This window comes from Panicum virgatum, chromosome 4K, assembly GCF_016808335.1.
Source record: "Panicum virgatum strain AP13 chromosome 4K, P.virgatum_v5, whole genome shotgun sequence".
Classification (NCBI taxonomy): domain Eukaryota; kingdom Viridiplantae; phylum Streptophyta; class Magnoliopsida; order Poales; family Poaceae; genus Panicum; species Panicum virgatum.
In genome coordinates this window covers 9,485,094-9,504,238 of record NC_053139.1, presented here as the reverse complement: position 1 = coordinate 9,504,238, position 19,145 = coordinate 9,485,094, and the positions used below count along the sequence as shown (strand labels likewise).

At 49.7% G+C, this 19,145-nt stretch overlaps 1 protein-coding gene and 1 long non-coding RNA gene across 2 annotated transcripts; one reads left to right on the top strand and one right to left on the bottom strand.

The window, feature by feature from the left end:
- Positions 1–15,054: 15,054 nt before the first annotated feature.
- Positions 15,055–17,877, top strand: LOC120701861. Its single transcript, XM_039985670.1, has 7 exons — positions 15,055–15,399; positions 15,547–15,605; positions 15,785–15,851; positions 15,957–16,045; positions 16,804–16,892; positions 16,978–17,178; positions 17,274–17,877. Coding segments are annotated over exons 1-7 (852 nt in total). The 3' UTR covers positions 17,276–17,877.
- A 149-nt stretch (positions 17,878–18,026) lies between these two features.
- LOC120705032 lies at positions 18,027–18,896 on the bottom strand. The gene is made up of 2 exons (XR_005687756.1): positions 18,737–18,896; positions 18,027–18,530 (listed from the first exon to the last, which is right to left on the bottom strand). It is a non-coding gene; the product is annotated as an uncharacterized LOC120705032 (long non-coding RNA).
- Between the last annotated feature and the right edge of the window lie 249 nt (positions 18,897–19,145).

The window sequence follows — 19,145 nt, the reverse complement described above, 5'->3', positions numbered from 1 at the left end:
GTAGTTCAAAAATAAGAAATTTGAAGAGACTGGAATATGACAATAGATAAGTTCTATGTAGACTGGCATTCATGGCATCAAAAACAAAAACTCTTAATTCAGAACCAACAAAAATGATTGAAACGTATGCGACAATTGATCCATAAATCAACCAAATTGTAGTGAAATGCAGAAGGTGTTGTGCAAAAAGTAATCAGCGACACTTTTTATCTTGTACTGAAAAAAGGCAAACAAACTTGAAAGCTTAACAACAACAACAAAAAAATACTTATCAGTTCTCCTTGATCAGCTTCAGCTAACTCAGAATTTTTCAGGACAGGAAGAATCCATGGCGTCGCGCCGGCGCGCCCTGATCAGCTAACTCAGAATTTCCGAAGTATTGAGCAGCCATTAAGCAACTGGATGGGACGGATTCTAATCAGTCGTTGTTGATTGCCATGGCAAACTGTCATGTTCATTAGAACTCATGGACGCGCAACTGCAAATGACAGAACCCATATTACGCGCAAAATGGAAGAGTGCCAACATGATGATCATATTACTAGGCTAAATAGCTGATACCAACGGGAAAACTGATCACATCACTGAGCATGATGCTAGACATTTGACTACATGGGGTGTTTGGGCCTTCGGGAATATGGCCATGTATCGATGGCTTGAGTTGAGGCGGTAGAGAGAGAAATTGTGAAAATCCCTCCTCTTGCTCACGACACGGGTAGCTAAGTGTTGATTGAAACGGCATAGAAATCAAGGAGTACAAGAATTGGCTTAGGTTTTTGCGGTTTGGTGCTTGGATCCTCGACAAATGTTATTGTTTTGCGCATCGGAAGGGATTTGTCACAGCAAGGGCGATACACATTTTTTTAGATAAAGGAATTTTTATGGTTTAGTGTACACAACCTTCAATTATTACATTTTTCAGCTTCAATCCCTGAATTATCATGGGAGTAAAAAAACAAAATTAAGCCTGACAAAATCTATTATTATGCTTCCATCCATGATTCGCAAACAGTTCTAAGACTACCATCTCCAAAGAAGTGCTGGACTTCATGAACAGATCCTTTGTCCTCTCTTCATGCTGCAACATTGACCAAAATCGTAGCCAGTAGGCCCCCCTAAAATAGCCTGCATAAAAGATTAATGTTTAACGTTATCAAAGATAATCTTATTTCGACAACGCCATATTGCCCAACACAGAGTCACTGCCCCTGTTAGAATAGTAAATGCCTCTTGTGCATTAAATTTTTGAAGCCAATTCCCAAGCATGTGGGTTACCGATCTAGACGGGGTTAAACCATTAGCAACTTAGACAGTCCTCCACATCACCTTTGCATGTTATTCATGTACCACATTTCTTAACTAGATGCATTTGTACATTCATGCAGATGAAACTGCATGACCATTGGTCCACTTCTCAAGCTGTTGCCGTATTGGTTGTATAAGTTGCATTTGCATGAGAAATAGATGAGGAAGAGAACCTTGATTGGGTTCCTAAGGCCAGTGGTAGATGATGAAAACTGAAAAGCAGGCAAATCTAGACAAGATATACGATTGCACCGTTTGTTGAAACAATTGTCATGTCAAGGATGATTGTGAAAACCATCTGCTTGAAATAGGATATTCCCTCATTGCAAAATAACAGAAGGGTACAGGAGATCCCCAAGATGCCCTTCGCCGTCGGTCTTATTCCTGGACGGAAATGAATGTCCGAGAAATAATTGAGGGTGTTTTGTAAAAAAACGCCATATTTCTAGAGTCTGGATTGCCAGATCGCATTGCGCCATTGCCGGTTGCCACGGCGCTGTCCTATTTCTAACGGTTTTCTCTCTCGCCTTCCTCTGCATTCCCCGAAGCCAAAGAGCAGAGCCCGCAGCCTCGCACAACCGCCGCGACGCCATTGCCATCGCGATCGCCAGCCCGGCGGACGCGGGATGCCCTGCGAGGGCGTGATGGACCTCGACGGCGAGGAGCGCTCCTCCGCCCCCGCTGGCGGCGGCGGCGGGTGCGGGGAGGAGCACGACTACCTCAGCTCGCTCCCCGACCACCTGCTCCTGCACATCCTCCTCCGCCTCCCTGTCGCCGCCGCGGCCCGGACCAGCACCCTCTCCCGCAGCTGGAGGGCGCTCTTCGCCGACGTCCACGGCGTCTTCCTCGCCCTCCCCGCCGCCCGCGCCCGCGCCCGTGTCTGGGGTCGCCCGCGCCGCCGCCGCGGCCCCCGACCGTGCATCTTCCCCAACCCTCCGCGTCGACCCCGCGGCCCCGAGCGACGCGGCTACCTCATCCTCGTCCGCTGACCGCGCGCGACGCCTCTCCGCCGGGCCCTCCCCCCGAATCCGGCGATCGATCGACGCGCGACGTCCCCATGGCTGACGCACGCGTGAGCCAGTACGTACGCCTGCCCAAAAACCCTGATCCATCGCCGCGACATGTGTGTCTGCTTCGATTTTTGTTCAGAATCCTGAAACCCCTTGTGTTCCGTGGATGTAATGCTCCTGTTTTTTTTTCTGGGTAAAATCCGATGAAACTGACAAACCGTGGTCGAGAACGAGAACTTGTTTGAGTTTGAAATGCAGTTCTGTTCTTGGACTTGCATAGTTGCATACCATTACGAATTGCATAGAAATGCAAGTCAATGTTTAGCGAGGGCTTCATTTCAGGAAATGGGGGCGCATTCATTTGTTCCCAATACAAAATTGCGTTCTGCTTTTGTGCGGAATTGTTTACAGAAGTGGTAAAGGAAACATTGTTCGATGCATGCCCTCTGCGTTTACTGAATAACTGGTGATTTTTTTAGGGCACTTGATATAATTGATCTTTGAAGGCAGTATTTGTGTGCATGCTACATGGCCTGTTAACTTTATGTACACTAGTTCGCATGCTGTGCTTTGCTTCTCATACCTACTACTATCTCTGTTGCACAAACTGAGCTCTGCTATCCAACGGTCGAGATACTTTTGGGTAAAAGATCCTACAATAATTGGTAACTTCAAATGCTTAATTCAGCAGTCTTATTCAAAGTTGGGGAATGTGGAAGCACATATATCTGTGGCACCTTATATGAGATCCTAGCATATGGTCAAAACCAGTAAATGATACTGCGAGAAACAAACATGATACAGTACTCTGTGTCAGGACGAAACACTGATCAAGCAGTGAACTGTGCATATTCCCTGTTGTTCTAACGGTAGTGAAAATCATGTGATTTAGTTAGAACATTATCTTTGGGACGTTCTTGAATATAAAAATATCTTTCATTTTAAAAAGCCTTGATAAGTTTGGACAGTACTGCGAGAAAGCACCAATGTCAGCTCCCATGCCACCATGCCGACCTCATCTAGTCATCCATCTCCACCGTTTCTACTTCACATCATCAACATAACTTGGCTTCACCACCGGCGCCACTCACAAACAGGTTCAAATCCTCTCCGAGTGTTATTCTCTTGCTCCCACTATTTTTAATTTTGGACATTTCCTCCCACAAGGCCACAACCCACAATTTGGTGCCCGGCCCAACTTGGGATTTCTTAGCAGTCTTTCTAACTCGACTAGGTTGGGCTGCAGTTCCTAATTCGTATGCATTCATCGACGGGCAAGTAGCAAGATATGGTTTGTGCTTCGAAAAAAAAACTGCCCAAATAAAAAAATGAAAGCAAGATAATGGTTTGTGCTGCTCCCCATGGTCCTAATCCAAATGCACATATTTTTATAAAAAGCTAAAACTTAATACAAAAACGCAATATGAAGTTTTGAAAAATGAAGAAAAAACTTGGCACATCCATATTCATGGTATGGCATTTTTTTAGGAAACCAGCTATTGAAGTTATAGTTCCATTTAGTTATCATATTAAAGAGGCCTACTTTTGGTGCATAAATATGACACTAGATGACAAAAAAGTTTGTTGAAGACGCTTGGTGAAGCGTCCCCTCATAAGAGAAAACTTAAATGTGTTACAAACATTAGTCCCAGGAGGCTGATGACACATTTATTACATCAGATGGTTCATTACCGTACAACTCTACGCGGTAGTGAGCAGAGAAGCGCCACTATCGCGAGGATTACAATCCACACACACGCAACGATATTAAATATAAAAAGAAAGTCATCAGAGTCTTGCGCCATGCGGTATCTCCTGCGGGTGACCCTAATCCACAGGCAAGGCTGGGTGCAGGACGGTACCCCTACTCAACGTCGTCAGGTACAAAGTCTGGACCTTCTTCTGTAAAAATAAAGAATGGGGTGAGTACAAAACGTACTCAGCAAGTCCAACCATACCCACGGAGGGGATAAACAGAATATAATGCACAAGGTAAATCAAGGGTAGGGCTAGGGTTTGATTTGCGGAAAGCAATATTTTATGCAGGGGTTCGTTTAAAAGAAAGCATTTTCCAAAACAAATTTTCTTGTACACGAGGGGTTGATCCACACAGGATCCAAGTTTTAAGCTGCTACCGGACTCCTCATCCGCCGTAGCACACGGCACAACTGCCGGACACATTTCCAAAACAACTCACGCTAACCCATCCCACAATAAACACTAGTTATGTGACCACACCATAACTCACCCAGTACCGTGGGCACGGCTATTCGAATAGATTCTTAACTCTGCAGAGGTGTGCAACTTTACCCACAAGCGGGGTACCGCAACTCGATCACCTTAGTGTCGGTGCAGATCCCAACAAATCCATTACCCACCTTAGCTAGACCTGACTAGCCATCACGGGATGCACCAAGGGGTTATCGACCTATCACAGAGGTTCTAACCGGGACATAAGTCACACAGAGCTAATCCCTTCTCCTTGATCACCCGTTGCTCTTAGCTATCCTGATGGCTATCAGACTAACTAGTGGGGTTTATGCTAAGCCGTTGCTCATACAACGGTCGAGTGGTTTGCACGATAGTGGAGTTAGGTGAGATGACATACCAACTCGGTCCTTAGGTGTGATAAGATGGATATCTCCCTTCCTTGCTCTGCCACACAGGCACAAGCACACCAATCGGCAAATCACATAGAAATGCCATCCATCCCGTCTAGACTCATCTTTCGAAAATTCCACTTTTATCCCTTCCCACGGACGCACACCTTTTCTTTATAAAACAAGTTGTATAGTGTAAAAGATCCTAAGCGTTCTAGCAGTGATTAACGTCCAAACAAAATCAGACATTAATTTAGGTGGTCAAGAAATGGTTATATCAAATCAAAGGGTGGCTATCCAACCGTATTTTCAGCAGGCAAAACATATGTAATTTTGTTCAACAGGCCAATAGGTTGTGTTTATAAAAACTAGGACAAAACATGCATCAAAGGGCGGGATTGAACTTGCCGTCTTCGAATCCTTCGGGGAGGTCCTGGTCGAAGCACTGTCCTTCGGGTTCGGGGTCGCGGAACTGGTCCTCATTCGCTGGCTTGCAGTACTGCTCGTCAACGGGCTCTCCTTCGTTCACACCGTGGTCTACGACGCAAACAAACAAACACACAATCAAGAAAAAGAAATAAAAGTTTTATCGTTGAGCTCGAATCGGAAATAATTAAGATATAGAGTTTGGAGTAATATTGTTGAGTGATTTCCTAATGTCATGGCCAAAACTATGACATGAGAGGCGTGGAAAAGTTTCAGATCGACCTGAGATTATTTGGCGCATGAGATGATAAATTAATGGGTGTTTAGGGCCTAAACGAAGGGCCAGGGACTTGTTTGTAAATGATTTTGGAATAAAAAAGGACTTGGTTGTAAATTCTAGAAATATTTGGCGCATACTAGAAAAGTGTAGGGGTCTATTTAATATTAAGTTTATATGTTGGAGGCTAGTTCCATGAATAAATAAGAGTGGAGGGGCCTTTATACAAAAGGAACATATAGGGGGGGTTCTTTTAGAAAATAGAGGGAAGGTCAAGGGGTTTTGTGGCAAATGCCACCTTCTTCCTCCTCCCCCCATGGGAAACAGAGGAAGGGGAGGGCGGCTTTGCGCCAGCCGATTCTGGCGGCCCAGGGCTCGATGGCGGCCCGAAATAGGGGGAAAAGGGTCAGTGAGGCCTGCGGGGCCGATCCCCGGCCGCAGCTCGGGCGGGGTAGTCCCAGGGCGGTCTGGCCGCGATGACGGGCGGCGGCGAGCAGCGGTAGCTTCGGGCCGGCGCCCCGGAGGCGCGGCAGTGAGCAAGGGGAGGGGGAAAAGCATCACGGGGCTCCGGGAACACGATTCACCCGCTTACCTTGGGTGGTGGCGTCCTGTGGTTGGCTCTCCACGGCGGCGGGCGGCACTCGGGAGGAGGCTGTGCGGTGGTGGAGGCTGTGGAGCTCGGGGGGGGGGGGGGGGGCTCTTTATAGGCGAGCAAGGCGGTGGCGGCTTGGCGGGAAGCGGGTAAAGACCGGCGAGCGGTGCGGGGTGGCTAAATGGCGCTTCGGCCGCTCGCTCGTGTCGTGACGCGGCGGCGCGGGCGGCGAGGTGGGATGGGACGCATCGGGCTAGTGTCACTGTGGTTGACGGCGCATGCGGCGAGGGCGGGGCACGGCGAGCGGCGCGGGACGGCTTGGCGGGCAGCGCGGGCACGCGAAGGTGGCGGCACTGTGTCCATGCACATCGACGGCCAACGCGGCACGCGTGCACGCGGGGCCTGTCGCGGTGCGGCACCGCTCGATGAGGGGTGAGCTTGCGGTGCAGCAGCTCGGCGGCGGCCCGGCGCGTGGCGCGGGCAGGAGCGCGCGCGTGGGCAGGCCGGCGGCGAGCGGCGCGAATGCGTGCATGTGGGCGGCGCTGAGCGAAACGACGCATTCGCTCGCGTGGCAGCGGCTTGCGCGGCGTGAGTGGAGGGGACAGCGGCGGTGCAAGTGCGCATGCACGTGGGCGCGTGGGTGTGAGCGTGCGCGTGTCGGCGCAAGGGGCGGGGCCGGCGTGGCACGCGTGTCTCTGCGTGAGCGCTGTGAGCGCGGGCGCGCGCAACGGCGGTTCACGCGGCTCGAGCAGAGGGGGCAGCGGCGAGCGGCATGGCGGTGCACGTGGGGCGCAGGGCGAGCGGGACTGGGCGGCGCGGCTTGAGCGCGAGCAGAGGGAGGCCGTGACGTCGCGGCGTGCGTGTGCGCGCGAGTGGGGAGCGGGGCAGGGCAGGCCGGGGAGCGGTTGAAAGCATCTAGGCCCCTAATTCGAGTTTTGGTAATTAATGACAACGGTTTGTGGATTAACGATTTCATTTGAGATAATGAGTATAGCTTGATCCACGAATGAAAGAGATTTGGTTGTGAACGTATGGAGTTTTGGAGATGATGAGCAAAGCTCGGGCTTAAGGCAAAGGTATAAAATAGGGCTTTTGCATTTTACCGGTCACAAGGAGTTTAGTGGATGAAAAGTGACCGGATTTGTTGGATAGATCGCCGTACTATCAAGAGGGGTTGTGTACTCATGCTTGACGGGTCTTTAGTGCCATTTTGCTCAAAATGTCTAGTTGCATGCATGAGGGCTAACAGCGTTTTGAAAAGATTTGAAAAAGACTAAGTTTGAGAGCTGACTGAGTAACGGCGGACAGTCCGCACCAGAGGGGCGGACAGTCCGCGCCCGTTCCAGAGAGCTTGCAGAGGCTCTGGTGGGCTGGCGGACAGTCCGGCCCAGGTGGGCGGACGGTCCGCCACTGTGTTTCAAATTTGTACCAGAAAGGGTGTTTCTCTGGTTTGGGCTTCAAAGTTGAACGGCGGACAGTCCGGCCATGGGGCGCGGACGGTCCGCCGGCTAATCTCAGATTTGTACCAGAGAGGTTGTTTCTCTGGTTTGGGCTGAAAAGTTAACTGCGGACGGTCCGCCCCTGGGGCGCGGACGGTCCGCAAGGGCTTAACGGCTAGTTCTGACATGCATTAAATGCACTCTGACTCACTGGTTTATAACGGCGGACAGTTCGGTTTTTGAAACGCGGACGGTCCGTGACTTCGCAAAAAAGAGTGTAACGGCTAGTTTTTGAAGGGGTGTCTATATATACTCATTGCCCGGCCTTTGGAGGCCTTTCTTGGCCATTTGGATGGCATTCTTGACACATTAGAGCTAAGACATCTCTCTCTCACACACACTTGCTTAGAGATTGCATTCTTGAGAGTGTGAGAGCTTCCTAGTGCATTGCATCAAGGTTTTGAGCTTTGTGGCATTAGGGAAACTTTAAGCAAGCGTCATCAACTTGTTACTCTTGGGAGTTGCCGCTCCCTAGACGGCTTGTAGAAGTGGATTTCGTGGAGCACCTCCAAGGAGATTGTTGAGGAGCCCCGATTTCGGTTGTGAGAGGTTTTGTGCTCACCTCACCGGAGTGGTGAAGAGCAACTCTAGTGGAATCGAGGTGTGGAGCGATTCCTTGATTCAAGCCGGCTCAAGATCAAGAGGTTCTTGATAGAGGAGCGGTTGATTCTCGGAATCCACCTCAACGTGGATTAGGGGTGACCAGCAAGTCATCGACATCACGGGATATATTCTTGTGTCAAGCTTGGTTACTTCTCTTGTTCACTTTTATTCTTGTCTTTACTTTGAGCAATTTACTTTACTAGAGCTTGATTTGTGTCTTGTCACCCTAGGTTGCAAACCCATCTAGAGATAGTAATAGCATGACATAGGGCTTTCCTTTGTTACTAATTAAATTTCTCTAGTGTTATTGGTTTTAGATTTTAAACCGCCTATTCACCCCCCTCTAGTCGGTGTTCTTGATCCTACAGCGGTGCTCGGGCATGCGGCACGGGAGAGGAGGAGGAAGTGCGGGCCGGGCGTGCGCGACAGGGAAGGAGGGGCGGCACGCCGAGCGGGGGTGGCGGGGCGGCCACGTGCGGCAGGACGCGAGGGGTCCGGGCCGAGCGTGCTCGTGGAGGAGAGAGGAAAGAAAGGAAGGAGAGGGAGAGAAAAGAGAAAGAGAGAAAAGAGAAAAAAGAAATGGAAGAAAGAAAAAGGAAAAAGGGGAAAAGAAATGGAGGAAAAAAAGAGAAGAGGAAATGGGGAAAAGGGAAAGAAAAAGGAGGGGGCGAGTGCGCGCCGGCGGCGACCGCGGCCGCGGTCGGCCACGCGCAGCGTCGGTCACGCGTGCGCGGGCCAGGGGAGGTGGGGCACGTGCGGCGCTTGCGGCCAAGCGGCGCTCGGGTGCACGCGGCAGGGAGGAGAGGGAGGAAGGAGATAGAGAAAAAAGAGAAGAGAGATTCGTGGCGATGATCGCGACGGGCGGTGAGGAAAAGAGAGGAGGGTTCGGTCGGCGTTTGAAATTGGATGACAGGACAGCGGAAAAACTGGGAGGGGATTAGGGTTTAGGGATAACTGAACTCAACGATGAAAAAGAGTTTTGAAAAAAATATTTTTAGCGTGTGATTTATTTGGTGCATTTTTCGGGTCGTTACAACCCTACCCCACTTAAAATGAATCTCGTCCTCGAGATTCGGCTGTCTCCTGAACAGATGGGGAGATTCCCTCTTCAGGGCATCCTCACGCTCCCATGTAGCTTCTTTAATTCTGCCAATTCAGAGGCTGCCATCTTATAGGTTTCCTTGGCTATAGGGGAGGTTCCAGGGGCGAGGTCAATGACAAACTCTATATCCCTATCTGGTGGCGTTCCAGGGAGTTTTTCAGGGAAAACATTTGGATATTCATTTACTACCGGGACTTCTTTTAAGGACTTGGCTTCCATGCTAAACACCATTGGGTTAGATCCACTTTCCCGGGTATGGCAGGTTACTCGCACTCCTTCCGGGTTCGTTAGGTGTACCACTTTGTCGGTACAACCTATGACACTATTGTGTCGGCCTAACCAGTCCATTCCAAGGATCACATCTATTCCCTTAGACTCCAGTACCACTAGGTCTGCTAGAAATTCTACCCCACTTAAATTGATCCTTACCCATAAACAGCCTAGTTGACACCCGAAGTCATTTCCAGGCGTCCGGGTTAGTAGGGGTGCTTTTAGTAGTACTATAGGTATATTGTGTTTTTCCACAAAACTCGAGGATATGAACGAGTGTGATGCTCCAGAATCAAACAGTACTGTCGCGAGGGTTGAGCTGACTAGGTACTCACCGAACACTACGCCCTGAACTCCTTGAGCCTCCTGTGCGTCGATGTGGTTGACGCGGGCTCGTCCAAATGACTGTTGAGACTGCCTCATCTGTTGACTGTTGTTGTTGGTGTTGTTGTTGCCGCGGATGGGTACTCGGTTGGCACCGGTCAGGACTGGCTTTGGTCCGCTCACCGTGTTGGAGAAGGCTGACGTAGCTGGCTTGTTCTTGGCATAGGGGTAGTCGGCGATGAAATGTCCCGTCTCACGGCAGTTGAAGCAGGCCCTCACATTGCTGTTGTTGGTGGTGACCTGGCTTGCATTAATCTGCGGGGCCCCCATGGTGTTCTGGCTTCTAGGCCCGTGGTCCTGTCACTACTGCATTGGGGCTTGGGACTTTGGTGCGTTGTAGCTGAAGCTTCTGGGCTTCTGGAAACGATCCTGCTGGCAAGACTTGCTCTCCAGAAACTTGCGTTTGTTATCCTTTCTTTCATCAATCTTGGCCTTCTCTATGAGGATTGTCTTATTCATCAAAGTGTTGAAATCAGGATAGATCTGAGGGGTGAGTAGGGTCCTGAGTTCTGGGTTTAGTCCCTTCTTGAACATATCCTGCTTCTTCTCGTCGTCGTTCACTTTTTCTGGTGCATAGTGAGCCAGCTCCATAAACTGGTGAGTATACTCTTCCACCGACATACTCCCTTGCTGAAGTGCGTGGAATTCATCTGCCTTGCGCTTCATGGTGGCCGAGGGAATATGATATCGTCGGAACTCCTTCACGAACTCCTTCCACATGATGGTGGAGGCATCCTCGACGGCGGCACAGTAGTTCTCCCACCAGGCTAAGACAGTCCCGGTGAGTTGATGTGCTTCCAGCAGAACTTTATCTCGATCCTGGCACTCGAACGGCTCAAGCTCCCTCTGGATCACACGAAGCCAATCATCTGCATCCAAGGGGTTGCTGGATCCGGCAAAAGTGGGTGGCTTGGTTCTCAGAAAAGCCGTCAGCTTGTCGTTCATGGTTTGCTCTCGTGGCCGCTTGTTCACGAGGGCATTGGCCAATGTTTCCAGTATGAGAGTCTGGTTGTGAATTATCTGTGCTAGGTCTGTGAAGGGTGGTGGTGGTGGTGGCAGTGGCGCATCATTATTTTCTCCTCTGCCCTGGCTCACTTCTTGTTCTTCCAGCGGAGGGTTTTGCCCAAGAGGCAGTGCTCCTGCATCAACTGCTGGAGGGATCCGGTTGCGGGAGGCCCTCGTAACACTCCGGGAAGCCATCTGTAGATCGAGTGGATTGGGACTAAGATTAGGTGATATTTAAGTGGTTTAATTTGTATATTTAAAAGGGCAGAATCAACCTTTCGCCGACAAGCATACACACAACAAGCACACAATCATAGCAGACAAGCACCAGCAACTTTATTGAAGCAAGGCAAGGTACAACATGGGGACACGACTAAAACACGTACTACACGACCGAGTACAGGTTCACGCTTCAGGGTACAACTTAAGCCAGGGAAGCTGGGAGGGTACAACAATAGGATGGCATCAGGCATTCTACTCGCGGGGCGAGACTTCTTCTGGGGCGGAGTGCGCGAGTAGTCCTTGTTCGCCGTCCTCTAGGTTTCTATTTGCCAAGGGTTGCGTACCAGTTTCTCCTTCATCGGCGGTAGTAGACCTTCCAGGGTTCTCTGGTGGGGCTTGTGGGGTTATCACGAGTGGTCCCCATCCTATGATGGGTGTCCCAAGTAGAACTTGGTCTTCCCCAATTGCCGGGACTGGGGTTCCACTTCTGGTCCATTCTTGCATACGCCGGTCTCGGGCTTGCCTGAGGCTCTCCTGAGCAACTGCTTCACTACTGACCATGGTTGCGGCTCTTGCCTCGGCTTGGGCTGCTCGTACCTGTTGCAGTCTCACCGCGAGCTCTGCTTGCTCAGCTCGATGGGTCTGCTCCCTCAGAATGTGGGCTTGCTCGTCAAAGAGCTGATCCAAGGCAGCTAGGTAGGTAGCCACTTGGTACAGAGGGTCCTCTTCATGGCGGCGCCGTTCCAGACTTCTCATGCGTGCTTCCCAAACTGGGGTTCTGATGGCCGACGGGAAGAACCTCATTGGCGTGGGGGCTAGGTGTTCTTCGAAAATCCGGCACAGGTAGCGGAGTGCCTTTCTGATGGCCAAGGGATATGTGTCTTGGTGCCTAAATCCCATAGCGGTCACTCGCCACGGCTGGATGTCGGGGTAGCGATCACTCCTGGCGATGACCAGGATCACCCTGCAGCGGAGGATACCATGGTGCTCGTACTCTCTGCTATAATACCTTGGGCGTTCCGTAATGCCAAGACTCTCCAGGGCATTGATCAAGAGGCTGGGGAAACCAGGTGCAGCTTGGTAATTGCCCTGGGTCCATCCTTCCTCAGCTATCTGAAAAACAAAGATTAGGTGAACAAGTTTTGCATAAAAATGGTCTGAGAGGTTAAACAGGGTTGGACCTAATGGGAAAGGCTTGGAAAAGGGGTCTCGCTTCTAGCGGTCACGTCCTACGGCCAACCTACGGCTCTGATACCACCTGAAGCATCCTCTCATAAGAGAAGAATGGAGTGAGTAGAGGGAGGCGCGGCGCGGCTTGAGCGTGAGCAGAGGGAGGCCGTGACGTCGCGGCGTGCGTGTGCGCGCAGGTGGGGAGCGGGGCAGGGCAGGCCGGGGAGCGGCGCTCGGGCATGCGGCACGGGAGAGGAGGAGGAAGTGCGGGCCGGGCGTGCGCGACAGGGAAGGAGGGGCGGCACGCCGAGCAGGGGTGGCGGGGCGGCCACGTGCGGCAGGACGCGAGGGGGCCGGGCCGAGCGTGCTCGGGGAGGAGAGAGGAAAGAAAGGAAGGAGAGGGAGAGAAAAGAGAAAAAAGAAATGGGATAAAGAAAAAGAAAAAAGGGGAAAAGAAATGGAGGAAAGAAAAGAGAAGAGGAAATGGGGAAAAGGAAAAGAAAAAGGAGGGGGCGAGTGCGCGCCGGCGGTGACCGCGGCCGCGGTCGGCCACGCGCGGCGTCGGTCACGCTTGCGCGGGCCAGGGGAGGTGGGGCACGCGCAGCGCTTGCGGCCAAGCGGCGCTCGGGTGCACGTGGCAGGGAGGAGAGGGAGGAAGGAGAGAGAGAAAAAAGAGAAGAGAGATTCGCGGCGATGATCGCGACGGGCGGTGAGGAAAAGAGAGGAGGGTTCGGTCGGCGTTTGAAATTGGATGACAGGACAGCGGAAAAATTGGGAGGGGATTAGGGTTTAGGGATAACTGAGCTCAACAATGAAAAATAGTTTTGAAAAAAATATTTTTAGCGTGTGATTTATTTGGTGCATTTTTCGGGTCGTTACACTTGGAAAATGTGGATCCTATAAAAAAACTTTATTCGTAATGCTTGTCCTAAAATCATATCGACGATCTTAGTTAAAATTTGATAATTCACAGGAATATACAAAAATGAACGGAGAAACTATATGAGGAACCAAACAAAGCGGAGGGTGTATGCGCGAATATTTAACGCTTTCAATACCAGCAACTTCGCGTCTAAGATATGACAACAACGTAACATCACATAGATCATAGGTGTTACCTTTTTCTCTTTCCTACTTCAGCATCATTAGAAGAAATAATAGCATAGGAATTAAATGAGGGAGACTAGGTTAAGATGAATAAGTGTATATCCCAACCACTTCTGCACTTATGCTAATCCAATCACCTACATAGGAGTATGTTGTGGCAGAGACTCGGTGCAGATGCACCCATGAAAAAAATACTTTTTTTTAGTAGAACTCATGACAAAATACTTGTTGCCAACCCCCCCCCCCCCCCCCCCCCCAAAAGCTGACCATAAGCAAAGTTCCTCTCGTTTGTTATTTGTGCTTGGTCATATTCTTAGTGCTTCCTTATTGGTTCAACTTTCAGTTCTTCATTAGTGCTTCATCATTGGATCAACTCTTCAATTCTTTCAAAGTTTTAATTCGATTAGAAAATATATTAGGTACACATGAAGGGTTTAATATGCATACGTTATAAGAGAGCCAAACAATAGCTTGAGTGATTATTAGATGATCAGAGGTGGTTCTACTACCCTTCCCATGGGGACCAGCGGATCTAGTGCTCGAATAGGCTCCTCCCGTTCAAGGATGTCGATCGATAACGACGGCGAAAGGCAAGTGGTGGGGTGTCGTGGACTTGTACTGGTGCAGCGCCATGCAGAGAGGGTGGGATGCAGTAAAAGCAACTCCAACAGATTGATCTTCTCTTTTTTTCTTTTCATTTTTTCTCAATATAGGGTATTGATGTTGAAAAAACCTACTCCAGCAGATTGATTTTCCATCTATCTTTTTCTTTTATTTTTTTCTCAATCCCCAATAATTTCTCTCCGATCCCCAATAGAAAGGAGAGATATCACATCTCCATTTCCATATAGAAAGGGGGGAAATCAATCTGCTGGAGCACTTCTTCCATATATGTTGAAATTAAAAAAGGGGATTTCCCTATATAGTGAGAAAGGAGAAAGTGGAAGATTAATCTAGAGCAACTCCAACAAATTGATCTTCCCTTTTTCCCTTTCCACTTTTTCTCAATATAGGGGATTGATGTTGAAAAAAACTACTCCAGCAGATTGATTTTCCATCTCTCTTTGCCCTTTATTTTTTCTTAATCCCCAATAATAATTTCTCTCCAATCCCCAATAGAAAGGGGAGACATCACATCTCCCTTTTTATATAGAAAGAGGGGAAAATTAATTTGCTGGAGCACTTCTTCCATATATGTTGAAATTAAGAAAGGGGATTTTCCTATATAGTGAGGAAGGGGAAAGAGGAAGACCAATCTGTTGGAGTTGCTAAGCCAATACTTATATAGTTATATTGTTCGTGTGATCCAATCCAATGAAGATGTGTCAGTGCGGAACGGGGGGCAAGGCTAACTCTCTAAAATATACCCCAGATTATTGGAGTAGTATCGCTCCGCGGATGTGGAGATTATTGGAGGTGGCCATACTCTAACCCCTATACACCGTGGAGAGGGAGCTCCCTCAGCGCTCCTCTACCCCGGAGATGCCACGTGGCGCAAGTGGAGCGGACGCACGACGCGGGCCGTGTTTTCCCTCGCACCGCGAGCCCCCGCACCCGCGGTGCAGCCCACCGTGCTCCACCGCCTATCGCTGCGCGTCGGGCCCGCCGTGCTCCACCGTCTCTCCCTCGTGGGGCCGCAGTTCAGGACCCGTGCCCCGCCTCCACGGGACGCCGCGGCTTCTTGCTGCCCCCCCTTCCTCCTCTTCATTTGGTGGCGGCGGTCTAGGGTTTCGGAGGGGGAGCGATGCCGGCGTGGGCGTAGCCCTGCTTCGGTCGAGGATCCCGCCGGCGGCGAGCGCACACCCGGCTGGCGCGTCCATCCTCCAGGTGCGCTCCCCCCACCTCGGTGGTCTGCAGATTTGTGCGATTCTATGAACCCTAGGCCCGTCGGATTGCATGGTGGTTTTGCCATTTGCTGCTGATGCTTGCGTTCTTGCTTCATGTACCCGGTCGGTCGGCGCCTCCGTCCTCCAGGCGCCCTCCCACAGCCCACGCGACCCCCAGCATTTTCCTCTGCTCTCGCCACAGCTGCAGTAAGCTTCCCTCTCTCCAAAGCTGTTGTAGTCTGTAGATTTGTGCGATTCTACGAACTCTGAATCAGTCGGGTCCTGTGTTTGGTCTTCCATTTGCTGCTGATGTTTGCATTCTTGGTTCATGTACCCGGTCGGTCGTGTGCTCTGTCCGTGGGTGTGTTTCGCGGTGGTTCCTGAAGTTGGTGCGTCTTCCTGGTGCCGCTGATTCAACCGTCTTCCGTTCGCCGCCTGCCCTGCCTACATTGGGTTCGTACTTTGCCTATTGAGTTGTTCGTTTACAGCTGTGCATCTTACAGCCCTGCCGGCTAAACTGCTAACTGTTCTTTTACTTTTTGTTGCTGGTATGGCAAGTTTGCTAGGTGCCAGGCTGTTGGACGCATTGCCGTTGCTCATCCCCTCCTGCAACGTGCTGCCGCTGGCCTCCTTCTGCAGGTTGTCAGGTGTGCGCTCGGCTTCTTAGTGTGCACCTTAGCCATGCTTCATACCACTTGCTGTATAGGTTCATAGAATCGCAATATGAATGGTTAATTTGAGTTTATATGTTAACAGTGGCAGGAGTAGATAATTTGGAACAATATACAGCAAACTTTATGGTTACTTTTTTATAATACAGACGCTGGTAATTTAGGTGTATATTTGAAGGGAGATTTTAGTTTTATCTTTATAGTGGTCAAGGTGTGTAATATGGATGCAAATCAAGGGGTTATTTAGATCATCTATTATGATGACAACAGTGAATAATAGTATATGTATATTTGCTATCGTGTTGTGGTTCTGTTCTGGTGATCCATGATTCTGTGCCTTTTATGTGAACTACCCTTTTGCTGTCATTCTTTAGATGGATGTTCCTATTCCATCTCGGTGCTGTTGCAGGGACAGTGTCCCTGCCAGTGCAAGAAACGTGAGGCCTAGGTGTCCTATACCGGATTTAGTTGCCTCGCGGCGCCGGCGCCGCGAGGAAGCTGCCGCAGCCACTTTGGCTGCTCGTGCCAGCGCTGCTTCGGGTCGAAATGTTCGCCCGTGGTTGCCTGTGCCCTGTTTCCCTTCTCCTTTCACAGTGCCTTTTGTTTTGCCATTGCCCTATGTCCCTGCAGCCAGCGACGCTGCATAGTTCCCAGTGAGTACGACTGACCGGCCTGGGATTTTGCTGCCTACATTCTTGTTCTGCGGATGTGATCCAAGTTTTCCTTATATTTAGGAGATCATTTCTGCCCCCTTGTGTCGCCGCTCGAGAAAATAGGTACAGGAGAATGTCCAGGATTAAAAACAAATGCCTGATGAAAAAAGGTTGGCTTCGTTTGCCTCCGATTATTGTTGCCTCTCTGAATTTCCTGGTTGTTTTGATTATCATGTTGGCTGGTCAAATATGCAGCCTCTCTTCCTTATCAAAGTTCAACTGAACCTATAGTTGCTTTTCCAAAAGAACATACCCTCTCTGCAGACAACCACACTGGTTTCAGCTTCACCGGCGACCACACTGATCCATCTCGCATTGATGAGCTTGCTATGTCTCTCCTAAAGATCCTTAGTGATGGGATCATCTATGAGATCAAGCATGACACCACTCCGCTATGTACGTTCATGACCTCATGCAAAACAATTCGTTTATATGCTTATGTAACCTGTACGCATTTACCTAATCTATTAGCAAATTACCTGACCTTGCAGGAGGAGCCAGAGGTTCCAGCCACTGTACATACCCACCTTTTGGTGCTACCTGCTTCTGTGAACTTTTGAATGCTTAGCCATGTATCACGGTTAGGCATGGTGTTTCAATTCTTTTGGCAGTTGACTTTGCCTGGTAACAGGGACAAATAGGCAAACAGTATTCTTTTGGGTGTTCCATCACGAGACACCGCTTACAGCACAGATCCAAACTAAGATTCAGAGAGCAGTTTGTCTCCACTACGAAGACAAGATTCAAGAAACCAGCTTTGAGATCATGAGAAGGTACTGCATCACAGCAACTCAAACACCTCCTCATTTGAACATGCCACTGAATAGGAACATGCTCAGTTATCCTTCCTGGTTTCAAACTTGTCTGTATTTAGTTGGCAGAAAACGTTGTTGCAACATCGCATTGGGTGCCATCAGAAATTCCTGGGTGAATCTATAGCGCATTGACTGTAATCTATGCCTGTTCGATGCACCTAGGACTTCTAGCTGAATTTGTATTGCAGTGAATATGCTTTATGCTGCTGTTATCTTTTGGGTTCGACATCGAATGTCTGAATACTTTATCTATGGTTGCTAAAATGTTTGCTTTTCCCAACTGCCTACTATCTACCGTGTGCTCAATTATTTCTGAGACAGTATACATGAAACTTTTGATTGATATAGGATGCTTGGAAAAAACAATTATATTAAACAAACACATGGTCAACCATACATATACTCTTAAACAGAGGTACAAGATAGATATAATGCGGAGCCTGATAAACTCAGGTAGCTGTTTTTTTGGGTACACAAAACATTGCCGAATGCACAAACTACAGACACTTGAGACTAAACACCGTGGAGCTCAATTCTCATCCATGGACCTGCAGCCGACCTCTTGCCGCGCAGCAGTCGCACCCCAAACATTCTCCTCAGCCCAGACAGCAGCATCATGAGCAAACTGACCAACTGAAATCTTTGGACAACCGGCAAGAGCGTCGATTGTGATTGATTCCAACGTCTTCTGCAGCATCTCCAAATGATCCACCGACTGAGCTCAACCAGAACTAAGCAGCAGGTTGTTCCGGCGAAGAGTTTCATTCTCCTTCCGGAGAGCTTTTACCTCACTGAAATTCAAGTCAATGACCACGACACCGAATTCACGCTTTGCTGCACAGATAAGCGCTTCCGCAGTGGCCTCCTCTGCCCCATCCTTTGTTGCCGATGCATGGCCGGTTGCCTCAAGAAGAGTAAAGTCATCTATCTCATCTGGTAAGTGAACGACCACAAAATCAGTAGCCGCATAGAGGCCATCAACATTGCTAAAAGAATAGAAAGGCATGTAACCATCTAATGCCTTAACTACATCGTTCAAAACCGTATGTGCTGAAACAAAAACAGGAACGCCTGATCCTACACGGAAGCAAGAAGGCGTCAGCTGTTACCAAATTGAATCGCAGTACAGTACCATTTACCTTCATATTCCCGGCCAAAGCGCACGGTATATGCACAAGCGGAGCCGGCCATCTCCTAAGCAATGCCCACCTAGCTCAGAGCTAAAGCTCTTCCCAAGCACAGCTCACGCTCCACCCACGCAAACGAGAACGCACGCTTTGCTGTGCTGGTTCGCTTTCGCCGACGCAGCAGCTCACTCCATTAAATGGCAGGACCTTCCTTGGCTGCGACGAAAGGAATGTCACGCCGACCTACCCTGAACCGCCGGCGCCAGCAAACCGACGTGCTTAAGACCATCACTAAATACTACAGACAAAACATTTGAACCAGCAGCGAGGCAGCCCACATAAGATGCAACAGCCCATCCCAGCAAACCTTATGGCCCATGTACACCGCTTTTGCAACCGCGGCGCAGCGCGCAATTTACCT

Coding starts and splice junctions, on each gene's coding strand:
- LOC120701861 (XM_039985670.1), top strand. CDS start 15,055: ATGCCACGTGGCGCAAGTGGAGCGGACGCACGACGCGGGCCGTGTTTT. Junction 15,400..15,546: donor CTGGCGCGTCCATCCTCCAG/GTGCGCTCCCCC, acceptor TCCGTCCTCCAG/GCGCCCTCCCACAGCCCACG. Junction 15,852..15,956: donor GCCTGCCCTGCCTACATTGG/GTTCGTACTTTG, acceptor TGGTATGGCAAG/TTTGCTAGGTGCCAGGCTGT.